The 17,706-nt window shown below is 37.0% G+C and overlaps 1 protein-coding gene across 1 annotated transcript in view; it reads right to left on the bottom strand.

The window, feature by feature from the left end:
* Window positions 1–17,706, bottom strand: part of IARS1 (isoleucyl-tRNA synthetase 1) — a 104,109-nt gene that overhangs the window by 49,266 nt on the left and 37,137 nt on the right. The window contains exons 13-15 of the mRNA XM_086470502.1: window positions 8,376–8,502; window positions 3,330–3,403; window positions 2,783–2,977 (exon numbers count right to left, since the gene is read on the bottom strand). Of these exons, the coding sequence (XP_086326628.1) occupies window positions 2,783–2,977; window positions 3,330–3,403; window positions 8,376–8,502 (396 nt within the window). The remainder of the gene's footprint in view (window positions 1–2,782; window positions 2,978–3,329; window positions 3,404–8,375; window positions 8,503–17,706) is intronic.

Below are 17,706 nucleotides of genomic sequence, written 5' to 3'. Positions count from 1 at the left end.
GACATACTAATCCACGGTGACAGCCCAATCTCCACTAGCTAAACCCCTAAATCTAAAATTTATCATTCTTCCTATATTTTTACTGTAATTGTAACTACCAGGAATAAATTTCGTATCCACATAAAAATCCCAAAACATTTTTAATTCTGTTGAACTTCTACAATTCAGTAGCTGCCTTGGACACTGTAAGAACGATTACACGTTGTCAAATTTTTTTTTTTTTAACTTGTTTCCATTTTTTGATATCTAAATTACAATAAATGCCCTTTTATCTTTATAAAACATAGCAGAGCAAAAAATCAATTTCTGACTGTGCCTTTTGTGTGCATTTTCTATGTCTTTGTCATGTGTTACTTTCACAGAATCACAGAATGTGAGGGGTTGGAAGTGACCTCAAAAGCTCATCTAGTCCAAACCCCTTGCCACAGCAGGACCACCTAGGGTAGGTCTCACAGGAATGCGTCCCAGCAGGTTTTGAATGTCTCCAGAGAAGGAGACTCCACAACCTCTCTGGGCAGCCTGTTCCAAGGCTCTGCCACTCTCACAGTGAGAAAGTTTTTCCTTATGTTAATGTGGAACCTCCCATGCTCCAGCTTGCACCCGTTGCCCCTTGTCCTGTCATTGGCCATCACTGAGAAGAGCCTGGCTCCATCCTCCTGACACTCGCCCTTTATGTATTTATAACCATTAATGAGGTCACCCCTCAGTCTCCTCCAAGCTAAAGAGACCCAGCTCCCTCAGCCTTTCATCATAAGGGCGATGTTCCACCCCCTTAATCATCTTTGTGGCTCTGTGCTGGACTCTTTCAAGCACCTCCCTGTCCTTCCTGAACTTGAACTTTGTCTCCTTTCCTAAAAAAAAAAAGGAAAAAAAGCGCACAATTTTCTAATTTTTTTCAGATAGCAATAAAGAATAAATAAAAGAGGGAAAAATTAAGTTTTTAATCCTCCTTTTGTGGGCAAAATGAACATTGTTGCAGAAAGACTAATACATGGAATCACTAGTATTACAACTATTTTTCTCCATTCCTCTACTAGCCTCCCCCAGTCCCCAAAGCACAGCTGCTGCAGAGTAAGCAGGTTTTGTTCCAGATAAACAAAACCTATCACTTTTCTTCAAGATGCAACAGGTAGTATTTAGATATAATATAGTATATAACATTACATTTTATATTAAATATTTCCCAAATTAGCATTTGTCAAATTATCCACATGCTGTATGCAACAGTAAAGAAAAAGTAAATTAAGAAATGCAGGGGCCACCGTATGCACTGTATCCAACACTGTTTGGAGAGCAGCAAGCACAAAATCGCGACCTGCAGCCGAGATCAGTACGTCCCGCTACTGCTGGGCTGCGCACTACTCAACAGTGCCCAAGTTGTATACTAACACTGAAAAGCACCATGATTAATAAAGCGTGACACACAATTATGGAGAGCACAAAGTTAAAGATCAACACAGACAGACAGCCTAACAAAGACTGCTTGGCAGCGGGGAAGGAATCACTGTACATGTAAGAGGTCAGCTTTAACACAGTTCATCAGGTTGCCCCAACTCTGACATGTCAAACACTGCTCTGAGGACCCATTACAAACAGCACACAGCACTGACTAGGTGAGGTGCAGCTACATTTTATATTTTAAGTATTTAAGATGCCGTGAGGAGTCCATGCTTCACTGAGAGAGACTGAAGTGGTCCCTCGCTAACTACCAAACTTAAAATGATGTAACTTCCATTTTGAGGACCAAGATAATTCTTTGCATCACAAGTAAGGGGTTGCAAAGTGAAGACATCTTTCACTATATTCATGAAACTTATTTTTATTTAGCATCACGCCTCATATGTTTCCTTGCTCAAGCCTCCTGGCTTTGAGTGTATGTATAAACCTTGCTCTCAAACTCATAAACAAGCAAAAGCCCACCTCTTACTACTTCCTTTGGGTGGGTTGGCCAGGGGAGTACGGGAGTGGGCAAATGGAGATGCCAACTATGCTCCAGAGCAATTTAGTTAGCTTAATAACTCAAGTTACTGGATGAAAGAGTTGCACATAGTCAAATGAACTAAACTAGAAAACACAAAAATTTGTCTTAAACTTCTGTCAGTTTCCACCACCAACCTCAAGCTTCAGAAATAGAATTAACACTTTAAAATGACAAAACTAAAACTCTATGCACACATGCATGTATGAGAACATTACTCAGAGATTATCTGAGTAATTTGAGAAAATCTGAGATTAGAGAAAAATTGTTATCAATTATTGAAAAGCATTTATCCAAAGAGGAATCAAATAACCAGATGAAGTTCACAGCTGAAAAATTCGGTTTTTGTAAACTATAAGATCTCAACAACATAAGGTTTGACTTAATTTGTTTTTTCCCCAGTCATATAAACCCAACATTCAAATTTAATCTATGGGGCAAAAGTTAATAGTCTATACATTGGCTTGAAATCCTCAAAACACTGACTTCCATTTCAGCTGACCCAACAGCTGTTCCTTTTTTAGTAGATAACTCAAGTTCTATGGTAATTCAGCTGCTGAGATTCTTCCTTATCAGGCCAAAGATTATTATAAGATCTTATATAAAGATTATTATCAGATATTTTAAGATAATATCTGCCCTATTATCTAATTATGTTTTTCACAAGAGCCAGGAAGATTGCTTGCTAACATGTCAATATTTTTGTCACCAAGCTTTAGAATACTTTGCATTAAAGGATCACCCAGAAGTAACAGTGTTAGTTGCAGTGCAATAATACTACATAATAAAGTGGCAGAAAATTACCATCCTCTGGTTTGGTCAATGCCTTCAGCAATGAAGTCAGCAGGGAATGCATCTTCAAGCTCTTTTTTGTTTTCAAATGGATAATGGACTTGAGCATAAGGCATGCTTCCACTCTCAAACCAGCAATCAAAAACTTCAGGGACCCGGTGCAGTAAGCCCTTGCCACAGCGTGAAAGGATAGTTAGGTGATCAATACTATGGGAAACAAAAAGATTGACAAAATCTAAACAAAAACAAGAATTAGCACAAAAAGTCAACATTATGCTTGCACATTAGGTATGATAGGTGCTTTGCTTTTAATTTTAATGATTCTTCACAAAGGTCAGCATTTCCTTTGACAATTTTTATAATTCAAAGCCATTTTAGAGTTTTTTTCATTAATAGTGTCCAAGATAGAAGAAAGGAAAATTTATACATGTCAATCACAAGTCCTCTTCCTACTTTTCTATTTTCCCTAAATCTGTTTCCCAGGGTTTGGGCAAAGAAAACCAGTATTTTTGTCTGCTTAACTATTTTTAATCACTAGTTAACAGTCTCTGTGACCAACCTTTCTCGATGGAGATCAGTGACTTTCAATCCACACAGCTCTTCCAATTCTGCCACTGAACCAATACAAACTACCTGTAAGACATACTCAAGAAATTTAGTCAGTTATTTGCACACAGCAGCAACTTTTACCATTAGACAGGAGATTTGTTGGTCAGTCAGTGTCTTCTAAAATAGCCAATATAGCTGAAAAGCCCACAAAAACTTTGCACTATGTCCCCTTCTTCAATCTAACAAAGCAGCAAATTATATCGGAGACCACTGCCCTGATTCAATACAATTCATGTCAGAATAATTGGAGACTTCGAACAACAAGCATGTTCTCAGATACAAAAAATGTGGGGTTTTGTTGTCTGGGTTTTGGTTGGTTTTGGGTTTTTTTTTGTTTGGTTGGTTTTGTTTGTTTTCTTTTTTTTATTCTCAAACAACCCACAACACCATCACCTCTGAAAAGTCATGTTCCTGACTTTCATACAGATAGGAGTTTGAGAACCCAGGTTCTTTTTCTGAAGCTAAGGTAAGTAGTTAAATTGCTCATAATTGAGTAAAACTGCTACATCCCAGGTACACTAAACTGTTCACATTAATAGCATCTTATTTAAAGTGAAAGTAAACATCACAGCTAACAAAGGGGCTGTTAAGAAAGGTACAGACTTTTCTTGGTTTTATTGCATGAACACATTGCCTAAGAATAAAGCAAAAAGTTTCAGCAACAGACTTGCATTGACGTCATGAAACGCTGATGAAACAAATTATTCCAAAAAACTGTATGTAGGAGAGAAGAAAAGCAAAGCTTTATTTACTTTACATTTTAACCAAGTATAACCCCCCCAGAGCCCTGTGGCCCTCTCTCATCTGCCAGGATTCACAAACCACAAGCTGCAGTACAGGTCTGGATTTTGGAGATCCAGTCCCACATGCTACCAGTCCAATGTACAATTGCCATGGAAAAAACTGGGTTTTGACAGATCTGACAGGGAAAGAGTTAAATTTATCAACATCAAGAAGCTGTAAGGCAGTTACATGTTTTTCACATAGGATAACTTTCTAAGTTGCTCTTAGGATACAGTAAGTCAGGAGTACTGCTCAATTCCTATAGCTAGTCTTAAATATGTGCATATGTATACACACAGAAATGATGACTAACAAGAAGTGTTTGGTGTATTTAATCTCGAAAAACTGTCATGAATTACAGACAGAAACTCAGTCGGATTTGTTTTTTAAGCCATGATTTTCCTAGTCTGATTCAACTGCTGATCTGCATTACTAATCACCATCTTTTATTACTAAAGTATTTTTGAAATGTAATTTTTTCATTATTTATCTACTTGTCTTATTTTTCTATAGGTAATGAAGCAGTACAATGACTACAATAGTCAAGTACCACAGTTTGCAGTTTGCATAGCAAACCATGCCAGGGGATTGATCCCAGTCAAAAATACACCTTTATTAACAAGTTATTTTTAACCCAGATCTGTTCTTCAGTCACCATGTGGCCCCATCAGCAATCGTACAAGCTCAAATGCACAGGCAGCAGGTGCCTAGTTCAGCAGTGCTGGCAGAAGAAAAGGTGTTCAATAGAAGCATGGGTAAAAAATACCCCTGGATACACGGACTACTTCATCTTTGCTAACCTTAATATCTGAACAGACTTTCACACTATGCTCTGGGTTAAAAGCTGCCCATTAGCTGTTGCTTGATGAACAAAGCATGTCAATACTTCAATAAATTCCTGAATATTGGATGCATCTGCAGAACTGCACCCAGCAGAACATATTGATAGAAGAAATAACCCCAAGTCCACACGAAAAATCCAACAACTACCAGAGGAACACAGATATTGCTGTACTGAATAAGACTGCCTCTGTCCAAGTCAGAAGGACAAAGCTACCCTGTCCCAAGGGTAGCTCATTAGATACCTGAAGGCCAGAGAACAATATGCAAGTAGAGGCTAATCAAATCCAATTCCTCATTAGGCCACACCCACTCATTTCTGCAAGGAACAAACAGGTTTATGCTCTCAAATTAAAGGTATTGCTTTGGATGCATTTCTTCAACAGCAATGTCTACTTGCCTGGCCCCTTTCCCTACCAGTCACTTGTTCCTCCTCCATTTTATTTTTCAACCACATCAACCACAAAACCAGCTATATCAACATTTAACAGCAGACAGCAAAGGCTGAGATAAATAGGCTGGGACTGGGGGTTGTTCAACCCTGTTTCAGCATCACCAAGACCTAACGTGAAATCATAAGCCAAGGCTAAATCCGTCTAAGAAAATTAACATCAGTATTATATCTCAGATTATCCATATTATAAATAGGAAGAATAAAGCCATCAGCAGCATTCATGGACCTCAATGTTCCTGTGACATAGCTCTGCAGTCCCTATTAAATAAAAACATTTGCTTTTACTGGCTTGTCATTTTAGCTCTGTTAAGTACCTATAATCAAAGGATAAGGAGTGTTGATAAAAAGAAACAAGTCCACGTAGTGTATCAGTATATCACCAAGACATTGCGGGATCTTTAGAAAGCATCTTCTGAATAGCAGTTAGTAAACGAAATTACTGTCAAGGTCAGCTGAAGTGGTATTCTCAATGCAGCCTCAAAGCAGACCAGAAACAGACCTTCAGGAGAGCACAGCCAGACTCTTCTCATTCCAAACCCGTTATGCAAGACTGAGTGCACCAAAACTATTGGAAGGTCAACAGTTTATCTGAGTGACATGCAACAAAAAAAAATAATCAGAGAATTGCTGTAACATTACTGAGTATTTAATACTACAACTTGTATGCAAGTTATCTAAAATTAGTCCACGTCTGCTTTATCAACTTGGGTGCTATATTAAAAACTTTTATTACCTAATCCAAATGAGATGTGCTCCTCCACTAAGGAAATCATTGAAATTTGAGAGCGTAAAGTGTTAAACTGTCTGCAAAAACGTGGTAATAAACACAAACTTCAAAATTTAACTTCCATTATGTGTCTCTAGCTGATAACTATACTAAAATAAAAATAAAATAAAAGCCAAAATAAAACTGTGGGAAACCAGATATTGATATGTAATAAAATTCACTTTAATACCAATTAATTCACCTTACTATATATTAAATAAGGAACTATTACTACTTCTCCAGGATTTAATATGCACAGCATAATTGCATGTGACAAAGCGTTCTTTTGAGAACAAGACATAAAGAGGAGGGCTCTGCAAGCTCACGTGGCACTAAAACTGAAGTCAGGAAATTTTGAGTGAATATTCTTTCTACATGAGAGCAAATGTCACTTAGGCCTTAAGTTCCACATCTGTTTAATGGTATTTAGTTTTTAATCTATATCCCACATGCATAAAAAGAAAGTGAATATTAATAAACCGTAACTTGAAATTTAGCATGGTCCAGAAATCATGCTCAAATATTGAAGCATGACATTCACACTCTAGGGTAAACAGAGAAGTATAACATCTATGGATAAAAATAATAGATCTGTTGGTATTTCTATCATTATTCAGAACACCAATCCCTGAGGAATATTTGCAGCTAATCTCAAAGAAAAGGTCAATCCTCCAAGCTAGACATCATATTGCTATTAAAAGCCAACAAATCAAACCTAACACACCCCACTCCCCTCAAAAAAAAAAATCTGTACACACAGGAGTACAGACGTGGGAGACAGGACAGAAACTTAAATATTATCAGAGGCAAAGTGTGGGAGTAATGTAACCTTTATATATTCTTTTTCAGCTGTAGAATGAAGTCTTGAAATACTGGAGCAAAACTGTACGTCTTTTCTCTATCTAAAAAACCCCAAACTGTTATACCAAACAAGGGACTTAAATTTTAACATTTTTTCAAAATTTTTCAATAGAAACTACCAGTCTTCGAACTTTGACTGTTATACAAGAGACAGAAGCACTTGATTTGCCAGTAATTTACAAACACACTCATAGCATAAATAGAATTCAAATGCCAAGGCTTTCTTAGATACTCCTTGCTATTATGATTTAAGTATCTCCCTCCCCCAGTACCTCCCTGCCTATCAGCAAGATTTTCAATGAAGAGGAGATAAAAAAATGCTTTATGGTGCACATCTAAGTGCAGCTTCAGACAATGAAATACTTTTCTAGCATCAACTTTCCTAGTTGATATCTTCTACACTTAAAATGAAAAGCAAAACTTCTTCAAATCAAGGGAGATAAAAATGAAGGCTTAGGATGCTGCCATCAGTATTTACCTTCCATGGACATCCTGACATTGACTACCATTTCCTGTTTCCAGCATGAGGAAGACTCATCATACATATCTAATGGAACTAACCCACAGAGAAACAAACAAAAAACCCCTGCACAAAACCACACAAAACAAAACCAAACCCAAACCATTTGATCTTCAGAAACAGTTATAAAACTTGGTGTTTTGACACTTAGAAAACAGCAGTCATCAAAACTGTGTAAAGCACTCATTTGTGCAGTTTTATGCTACCAACTGCAGGGTACCTTACAACTTCAAAAAATCCTCATTGCTAGCATTGCCATTATATACTATCATCATTCCACTGGATTCACATTTTTACAGTCTGTTACATCCACATTTGTAGCACTACAAATATATATTTTCACTGTTCTTCTACGGTGGACTTGCTTTTATGCCTTCAGCAATTCATGTGGCTTGAAGTAACTGACCATCAGGATTTCAAAAGCAGACTGAAAGTAACAAAAAAAAAAAAATCTCTTCCTTGCAATTTTCTCACTGCATTTGTTATTTCCATTAGATTTACCATCACTGTAAATTCTTCCAGGAAAGATAAGATGAATTCTAACATAAAAAAAGCAAAATTGCTTGCAGTTTTCAAGGAAAAGGAAAGGAAAGGTGTAAGGGCACAAAAATGCATGCAAACATATGCATACGTGTATCACCTATTATAGATACACATATATTGTTAAGACACATTAATAGAACTTAAGACTGCAGCAAAGACATAACAGTCTACCAAAGTAAGCGAAAAACAAAGTCTTTTCTGTCACCTGGAAACTTGTTTTCTTACTCACCTCTTCAAAATCGTCACTAACCCACAACGGGATGGGTGTTCCCCAGTACCGGTTTCTAGATATAGCCCAATCTCGTGCATCTTTAAGCCAGTTCCCAAAACGCTTCTCCCTCACAAAATCTGGAACCCTGTTCCAAAAATGAGAAAAGTATTCTTTTATCACTACGTTCCAGTTTAAAGAAAGCCAGTAAAGAATAGTTATGCTTTATTTCATCCACAGAACAAGTTAATTGCAGCATATTGCATGAATTGGAGCACATCCACATGACAGCACTGGCTACCGCAGGGCCTATAGACCTGTTAACAAAGCTCTAACACAATTTCTTTGACCTTTCTTTGATCCTCAGGTAAGCTATAGCAGTGAAAGATATCATGTTTATGTCAATCTAAAAATAACTCAGCACAAATACATGCTACATACAATAGATTCAGTAAGGATGAAACAATGGACAAAAGTCCTCAGGACAGTCCAACGCTGAGGATTATGGCAAAGGGTGGACAACAATACTACTGCTTTATTTTACATAGAGGAAAAAATACCAGTTACTGATTTAGATGCCAAATGAAATGACAAAGTTTCAAAAACCTGGAGTAACATGATCAAAAGGCACCTTGCATTATGCATGGGCATGCAGGTACCTGCACATTTCTTCTAGACTTTGAGAATAAAGAAATCTCAGCTTGATATAGCCTACAAAAAAGCCTTTTCATACTATCATCTCCACTGTCAATTCTCCAATTAAAACACAAAACACACACATATACACCCAAAACACAAAACCATATCAATGCTTACTAAAAACTCACTCTGAGCACAAATGGGCTGAGTGGTGTTAATGACAAATTTTAATCATATGAAAGTACCTTGGAGCTGAAACGTTAACACCAGAACCTGATGCCTAGCAAGTTTCCCGGATATGCTAAAGGCCTGATGGTTTGATTAGGAACCCACTGTTTTCTCTTATGATGTAAACAAATAATTATTTATACGATGATGATTTGGCAGATGAGAAGCAATGGGTTTTGCGATGAGCATTATACTCCCTTCATGCCTAAAGACGCATTTAAAGAGACCAACCTCCCATGAAAGTCGCAGGAGGAATAACCTTAAGACAGTTCATAGATGCACGGAAACCGAGAATAAACAGCTAACAATAATACAGGTAACTCTAGAATCAAGTTATTGAGCAAACCATGGCAAGCTTTTCTGAGTTTGTTTTCCAAAGTAACTAGAAGGGCCCTTCCCAAAGTTTGAGCTGGATTTATAACCCAAAGTTTCTAAAGGAAGAGCAGCCAAACTACAGAAAATATATGGTCTCTTCTACCTTTTTGTTTTGAAGCTCTTGGTCCCTTATAGTGTTTTTTTATTTTTTAAGAAGAATGATTTTTCATCACCAGGAGTAATGGAAAATGAAAGAATCCTTTAGAGGAAAAATTAAAAGAATGTATTTACATGACACACTAAAGTAGGACTTGGCCTAGCAGCAGGAGATTTATTAAATAAGTGTGAACACGTCCCTCAAAAATCTAGCGATAAAAATGAAAGCTACAGACTTTTAAAAGTTTTACCCATGACAATGCCATGTGGAGATCCGAAGGCTTCTTGATGCCAGTGTTGTCTTAGATCAATAAAAACTACCATTGAAAGACTCACTAAATGAGCCTGAAGTTCCACAGCTTCACTAGTTATTTCTAGATTTACTTTCAGCTGCAAAGTTACCTTTTGTAACATTTCTTACACAAAAACATAGTAAAAAAATTTTTAAACAAATGCAGTGATTAACGTTCCACATAACATCCATATCCCTGCTTTGAAATTTAGAAACGTATCCAGGCTTTCGCAATTTGTTTTACAGTGGGACTCATTACTATTAACTTTGGTGACCTTAAGAGACCCTCTCTCCAAACACAAGTGGAAACTGTACAAAGATCATTAGCATTTGCCTAACATTCCCACTAATGTGGAAAACTTCTCTTTACATCACTCAAACTAGTTTCCATTTTTCAGAAGTTGTTAGACACTGATTAGCTGAAATTATTAGTCCCATTTAACACAGCTAGAGGCTGAAACAATCCCCCAATGACATTAAAATGCTAAGAGTTTCAACTCTGCCTCCTCAAAACATGCATGAAAAATTAATTTTATCTCCAAAGTGGACATTAACCACAAAAATGTATGTGGTGTGATCTCCCTCTCTCTCTGAGCTATGAAAGTATTAATTTACCTCTTCTGGTAAAATTGTCTGACCCTGCGTCCAGCTTTTGGTGAAACATAAAACACAGACCACTTCATCTACTATGAACCACATCTGCAACAATGATTTATGGCTCTTTAGAGGTACTATACAGAAATAACACTGACACAGCCATCAAATAAAAGAAAAAAGAGCCTGTATCTCAAACTTGTTTTGAGCCCATCACTCAAAGAACGTCTTACTTAAAACAAGTGGTTCTTGCCAGCACACAGATGCTGCCCATAGACACCATCCAGATATCAAACAGCAGATACAGCCTCCAACTGGGAACAAGCTAGAGGACTTATCTGCAGCAGTCAACAGCCTTGCCAGTCACACAATTCAGGACTGGAGCCTGTTTCTTTTATTTATTCTTACTACACTTAGCTACAGACATCTCAGTCTGACACTTCTGACTTACCTACATATCATGAGAATAAAATAAAATTGAAAAAAAAAAGTAAAAAAAAGCAGAGGCACCTTCTATTTAAATATTTCACTAGGCTGGGAAAAGCGAGCAGTTTTCTCAACAATGTTGTTCCTAACACTTGATCATTACATTACATCAACTCCAGGTTACTGTTTTTATAGGGTTTTTTTCCATTTCTTTTTAATCCCCTTTTAGATATTTTCTTTGTATAATTGTCTTGTTAAATTTTAATAAAGATAACATCCTGCCACAGGTATATATTATTAGTTAAGGAAGCATTTTTTACTCTTCCATCTACACAAAGCCATGCTTTCTTAAATTTGCAGAAAGATTGTTTGTTTTACGCAAATAAGGAGAGCAAGGGCAGCCTGAGAAACGCCACCCTCCAGTGAATTCTGCTCCCTTTTCTCCTGTGCAGTAACTGAAGAATCTTGGCCTCACCCTGAGACTATGCTATACTGTGTTTCATCTATCAGCCCACAGTCTTCCTCATAATTCCCAGGTAATTTTTTCCGTCTGTACTCCCAAGTACATTGCAAACAGAATTGTGACTTAGATAAGACCATGATAAAACCATGGATCACTACTGATTACCTTTCAGGAAATTTTGGGCTTTGTTAAAAACACCACTTGCCTAAACCCAAAAGCTGTCAGTGCCCTGAAAGTGAATGGCTGCACAATTTGCCAAACACTGACCTCTGTGCACCAAAACTGTTCTCACAGCATGGATATTTAGAAGCTTTAAAAAGAAAGGACAAAAACAAAAGGCCACCTACATAAATATTCCTATTTTACAACACAGATAGATGAAAAAAAAAAAAAGCCCTTTCCCGTATACCAATACACGTTTTTCATTTTTAATCAGGTATCTATCACAAATCCCCTTCAGCTTGAAAGCACAAATTTCAGTTTTATGCTGGTGACCACTGATTTCGCAGCTGGGTTTGACAAGCTAGGTGGCTAGCACTACAGCCCATTTAGAGCAACCCAATACAAATGGCACTGAACAGGCTCAGATCTCAGAAAAGGTCAAGCTCCACCATCAAATAGTTCCACAAAGTTGCAAGTGAAATCAAAGCAGCAACTTCTCTCCTAACACAATCCTGCTGCAGCTCCTAAAACTGTGCTGTTAGAAAGACTATTTCCCAACTGGCCTACAATTTGTGTTGGTTTTGACCTTCAAATTTCTCTGCAAAATGACACAGATAGGATTTCATACTTCTTTCTCAAATACTTAGCAGGGTTAAAGAGACTGCTGCCTCAGCAGGTCATGAAACTCAATTCACACATGCAGAATAGTGTGGGCTAATAGCTATTTCTACTTCCTTGGCACCCAGGACAGTGCACTAAAACTTCAGGATGCACACATTTCAGCAACAGAAAAGTTCAGCTGAGCTGCACAACACAAAGGAATAAATACTGATTTGTCAAATCATAAATTAGAAAGATTTTGAGTGAAATTACATCAGTTTCAATCTGTTGGAATGCTAATTTCTATCTTACTCTCCCAACATCAAAACTCTATCATAAGTTAGAAATGATGAAAATTATTAATTTGCTCCAAATTTGTATGTCCGCTTTTGACCGTTCCCATTTTTGAAGCAGATTTGGGGTTTTGCTATATTCATGCATTGCTAAATCCTCCGCACAGTCAACTCCCACATCCTTTCTTGGTAGCTACTCATCTTCTGAGTGTCTAAAATAAGAATTCCATTTGACAAGGAAAAAAACTCCATGAAGAGCAAAACAAAATCCAGTCCTTTAACAACAGAAACTGTTTTCTTTGCCTTCAAAACCTGTGTACTACTCAGCAACCAAGTCACACAAGCAAAGTGGGCACAGATTTGAAAATTGCAAATTAGTGACCATCTTTAATCCCAGAGCATGAATGGGTGCGCTAACAGTAAGTTACTGTGGCTGCTGATCCAGTGACTTCTCATCACCAATTAATACCCAAGGAACTGCATCAGTTAAAATTAGTGTATTTGCTTTCTGACTCGTCTTCAGAAAAGAAATGTGCAGGATGTTAAAAAAAATGACCTAAATTATTACATAATCCAGAAGAAAACCTATTAAAAGGATTAATACATCTATTCCTTTTCTGTACGTATATTTTGAAGTATTTCTCTCGTGCTCATAACACAATTGCAAATAATGAATTCAATTTATTATTCCATTTCAAAGCTCAGATGTGCTCTGCATGACCCCATGAGCTGGCTCACCTTGCCCTAGCCACAGGATACAGGGACCCAAAGCAGTACTGTCCCTTTTTCTGTAAACGCAAATATCACTGTTGAAACAAACAGCTGCCAAATACTGCCACAGCAGAGGCCTCATATGTTTCATCATCAATTTACTATCAAAAGCTATTGAAGATATTATGTAAATATACTCTACACCTTTCTCATGCTTCATCATTCTTCTCATCAGTTATTTTATTCATTATATTCTTCGAAAAACCACAGGAACTTTATGTATTGAGTAAGATTTACTTCATAATTACTAACTGAAGGACGCTCTTTGCTCATGAATTATTTGAAAAAAATGGTCCCAGAAGAGTTAAGACTATAAAGCTGATAAACAAAACACTACCTTGGAATAGTGTGAATTGGGAAATCTGATACCAGATGAGCACACAGCACCTGATAGGTTTGGTTCTGAGAAGATGGTCCCAGATCTATCCTTTCATTTGATAAGCTGGTAACTTTTTAAGCAACACCTGAAATCAAGAATCACTTATCTGTCTGGAAAGCAGGAATTCATCCTTCCAGAAGATAGCTGAGTTGTAACAGCAAACCCAACACTAATTAAGTAGCTATGCTATGTCATTTAACCATGTATGTATGGATTTACTTAAATTCATAGTATAACAGCTGTGTTTTTAGTTTAGGTGTAGAATTTGCTTTTCTTTTTAAACATTAACCTACCATTAGAAGACAAAGTCTTAAATTCCATTATGTTAATTTACTCTAATAACAAGCCTCCTTCAACATGCCCTCAAATTGATTTTTAATGGTGTTTAATTCAAGGAGATAAAATAAGCAACTATTCATGCCCTTTTGACACTTTAATTAGCGTCAATCTATTTCATGGACCTAATTAAACATGAGGGAGGTGGGAGGGAGGAAAGGGGAAGAGAAAGGAAAGGTCAGCTGTTTGCAAAGCATGCAGAATTTCCACTGCAGCAGACTCTCTCCTCCTCAACTCACAAGAGCTTATTAGAATGGTGCACAACTGCATAACCCGAACTTGTGTGAGGTGCCTCCAGAACTGCAAGAGAATTTTCTGCTAATATGCAGCTTACATTTACTAAATGAATAGTGCTTTCAATCATTTTGATATAGGAATGTTTTTCTTCACTCTTTTACCCTGGTTCCCATAGCAACGAACACTAGCATGAGACTGCAATGCTGCTGCAGACTGCATCATAACCCCGTCATCAGCAGCGACAGCTGCTTGACAAGTCAAGATTAAGCAAAGCCATAACCTCCAATTTTTTGACACACTCATAGTAAAAAACAGGTATATTTTATTATATGACCCAGACACCACGCTAATTGCTAGTAAAATTCTTAATCTTACCAATGACAGCAAACCCCTACCTCCTGAAGCCAGGGAGAAATGAAGCTTTCACTTTTCTTCTTTCTGTGTAGTTTCCTTTGGAAACTCTAACATTTATAGTTACAAAATACTTTTATACAGCATTGGCACTTAGGATTCACTTCAATTTTTTTTATATATAAATATATAAAAATACATATGCATTCCTATAACAGTGGCAGACATTCAACTTAGTGCACATGCAGCTACATTTACCAGCTGCCAAAGAATATGGTACTGTAATTGCTCAGGGAACTGACATTTGGAGTGTTTATTTAGTAAGGTATTACTTGAACCAAACAACAAGCTTTTAACGACCATTCACTGGGAATGAAGAGATACCTGCTGTATTCATGAAATAACTGGCAACCTCTGCTCAAGAGACTTTGAGAGGAAACAGCAAAATTAGGGCAAAGCTGAATACAAGCCATCAAAATCAACTGGAACAAGCCTCAATATTCACTTCTAATCCTCAACTATGTCTGATAACAGCCATTAATAAAATCTTCTGACTTACAGTGCTCTAAATTAGACAAACACAAGGCTACCCTGCAGCAATTTTTTTTCACCTCCCACTGTAGGCAAATGACACGAGTTTGAATTTTTCCTCGGGAAATGTTGCCATCTAGTGACTGCACGTTGCTACACACGTCACAATCGCTACTAGAGACACGACCTAATTTGCATTCACTAGGTAATTCCTGGGTAAGAAAAGCATGATCGATGGTTCAAAAAGAAAAGTTACAATTGTATGGTCATATCAAAGAAAAACAAAAAAAGGATGAAATCCCCTTCACAGACACACAGAATGTGTTTAAAACTGTTCAGATAAAATGTATTTATTAATGCTAACAACCTAGAAAATAAAATATCATATGAGAAATCCTAAAAAAAATAAAATTAGGAAAACAAGGGACTCAGCAACTGATTTTCCTCCATTATGCTACAATTCTGTAACGATGTAGAATTCTGTTGCCCTGCTACAGACTCAGATTTCTCATCTGCACAAAAATTACAAGTTTAGTAGAACAAATGTTAGCTTTCTATTGCAGATGGGCTCTACAGCCCATCTTCTGCACATCCTACCAGCCTTAGGCTTTGTGACACAAGATAGGCATCATTTGTGATCAAATCACACCTTTCAAAAGGTGGAGAGAGTTTGCTGTTCAGTAAAGGTGGCAGCTGGCCAAAGATTAGAGAGACCAAGATCAAAAGCTTCTCAAAAGATTAGTGTGTTTGACTGACGCATGTGAAAATGCTTGGTCTTAGAGTGCTCATACAGGAACAGCAGGAAACATGTGCCAAATTCACACTTCATAAACCAGGAAATTCACTTCTAGCAAAAAGGCCTATCAGATGTGTTCTGTGTGGTATTGTCAATCAGAACTAACAGTTTGAGTGATGAAAAGTCAGAAAAAGGATACCTTCAGCTAAGGACCTATACATCAAGCCCTTTATTACAATGCTTGAATTTTTCAAGGCCAAGAAGATGCAAGAACAAAAGGCTTAGCTTCTTTGAAGTCCCTTACTGTCTTTCATCACTGCTCTCCTTCCACTGATGCTTGTTTTCCACTCTACCAAGCGCTGTATACCTTATGTAAACAATGTCAGAACTGCGCAATAGTTTCTAACACTAGAAACTTGACAACAGTTAGAGTTAAATCTTTCAGGAGTTACCAAACAGAACTTTAAAAGTGAGGGGGGGTTTGGAAAAAAAAAAAATTTAAAAGGAGTTCAAAGTTTATATTTAAATACAAACTACACAGTCTACAGAACCTTTTCCATTAGCCTGCAAGTATAAAAATAAGATATAGACTGCCAGAAGTGTGAACTACAACAGTTTAGAAACATAAGTATAAGTTGCATTAGTTTACTCATTATAACAACTTATAAATTTGTAATTTATAGCAACTTTGAACTAGTTTGAATTAGTCTTACATTATACAACAGAATCTAAGGTGGCATGGTTTAGTTGCTTGTCTGCGGTTATGTAGAAACGCTCTTTCAACAAATCATTCTATAAGACTATAGTTACAACTAAGGCTGAAATCCAGACCACTTACACCAGGGACCCAGCTTTGGTGCTGCATCTAACTCTCCTTATCGATGTAACAGGTAACCAAGGTCTGACAGCCCTCAATGGTACAGCAGCCGAATTTGCCCCTCCATCTCAAGCACCACAGTAGCAGGTTGTTTGAATACAAAATATGAGATACTCTTTGGTTTTAATTTAATTATTTTTTTTTTAAATAATCTCTTCTACCAGTGGTGTGGTAAAAGGAACATTCAGTAAGGGATCTTGGATTAAAGACTGAAACACAGCCTCTTAAATACTGTTCCAATTCTGCATTTTCAGCAACATCCAGTACAAGTCACTTTCCACTCTGATCAGAATAAAGCTGAGAGAAAGAAGAGAGGCTTTTTGGTTTCTGATTTTACAAAAGTGCTGGCACATTACTAATGTAATCATTCTTCAAAGCCATAGTTAAGTTCATTTTGCAAAATGAAGATATAGTTGCTGCCTTCAATAAGTCTCGAATAAGTATAGTTTTATAATTAATTAGCCTACTGATGAAGCTAACGAGAAATGCAACCAGGTTGCAAAGTTTGTCCAACTATGTTTAATCTATTTTATCAGAAGGGATATTTATAAAGAGTGCAGCTATTCTTAAGGGACAATACACCTATCAGTCATTAATAAGAATAAAAAAAGCAATGCAATCAAACTCATTTTGCAAAGGTTAATACAGTCTGAAAAGCTTTTATCCCAAATTTTCTCATTTTCAGGACATGCTGAAGCCCCAGGGAGTCCAAAAATAATTTTTTAAAAAGCTAGGTATTATTCCTGTGATATTTTCAGAGATCAAATCTCTTCAAAAGCAAAAAAAGTAGGTTTTTGGAAAGGATGGAGTTCCCAAAATTTAAGTAAATGCATACTGAAGGCTAGCATTCTCAATGCCAAATTAAGAAGTTACACTCCAAACAAAACTGACATTGGTGGCGGACATCAGAAGAAAACCTTTAAAGTAATGCCTTTTTCTTTTAAAAAGCTAGTTTAAAAGCCACCT

The sequence above is a fragment of the Leptosomus discolor genome, chromosome 9 (genome assembly GCF_034619465.1).
Source record: "Leptosomus discolor isolate bLepDis1 chromosome 9, bLepDis1.hap2, whole genome shotgun sequence".
NCBI lineage: Eukaryota > Metazoa > Chordata > Aves > Leptosomiformes > Leptosomidae > Leptosomus > Leptosomus discolor.
The sequence above is the reverse complement of the archived record's forward strand: the minus strand, read 5'-3'. Positions and strand labels throughout refer to the sequence as shown.